At 42.5% G+C, this 496-nt stretch overlaps 1 protein-coding gene across 1 annotated transcript; it reads left to right on the forward strand.

Moving 5' to 3' along the window:
* Nucleotides 1-23: 23 nt before the first annotated feature.
* On the forward strand, nucleotides 24-440 carry LOC106512370 (cholesteryl ester transfer protein; the record flags this gene model as incomplete). Its single annotated transcript, XM_014001003.1, is given in 2 exon segments — nucleotides 24-176; nucleotides 373-440. Coding segments are annotated over 2 exon segments (215 nt in total), but the record flags the coding sequence as incomplete, so codon positions are not given.
* Nucleotides 441-496: the final 56 nt, after the last annotated feature.

Consider the following 496-nt stretch of genomic DNA (forward strand, 5'->3'; position numbering starts at 1 on the left):
GTTTTTGTGTTTGGCTCTTTCAGTGTCTGATGGGACCAGGGTCCTCGGAGCTCAGAGTCTGGAGCTCCTCTGTCCCGGTCCTGAGTACCTTCCCCTCAGGAACCAGAGTCTGGGCTCAGGTTTCTGCAGAACTCTACTGTGGAGGTCAGACCGCTCCGACGCTCTGCTTTCAAACGGTCAGTTCACAACACTGAGCACATCTGATTCAGGAAAACAAACAAACGTTTGGAGCTAAATTATCACATTTAACTTCACTATAAGTTAAAACGTGAACCAAAAAAAGTCCTGAATTCAAACAGTTTGCAAAAATAAAAAAATCCTTTCAGTGCAGACAGCAGAAAAAACATCAAATGTGAGAGTTTGTGTTTTCAGAACGTCTCGGTGGAAGTCACAGTTTCCTACTCTGACAAGAAGGTTTTCCTGCACGGTAAACCGCTCCAGTGAGAACTTTTTATTCTTGATTTTACTTTTTTTTTTTATTTGTATCCACACATTG

This window comes from Austrofundulus limnaeus, unplaced genomic scaffold, assembly GCF_001266775.1.
Source record: "Austrofundulus limnaeus strain Quisiro unplaced genomic scaffold, Austrofundulus_limnaeus-1.0 Scaffold6116, whole genome shotgun sequence".
NCBI classification, from domain to species: domain Eukaryota; kingdom Metazoa; phylum Chordata; class Actinopteri; order Cyprinodontiformes; family Rivulidae; genus Austrofundulus; species Austrofundulus limnaeus.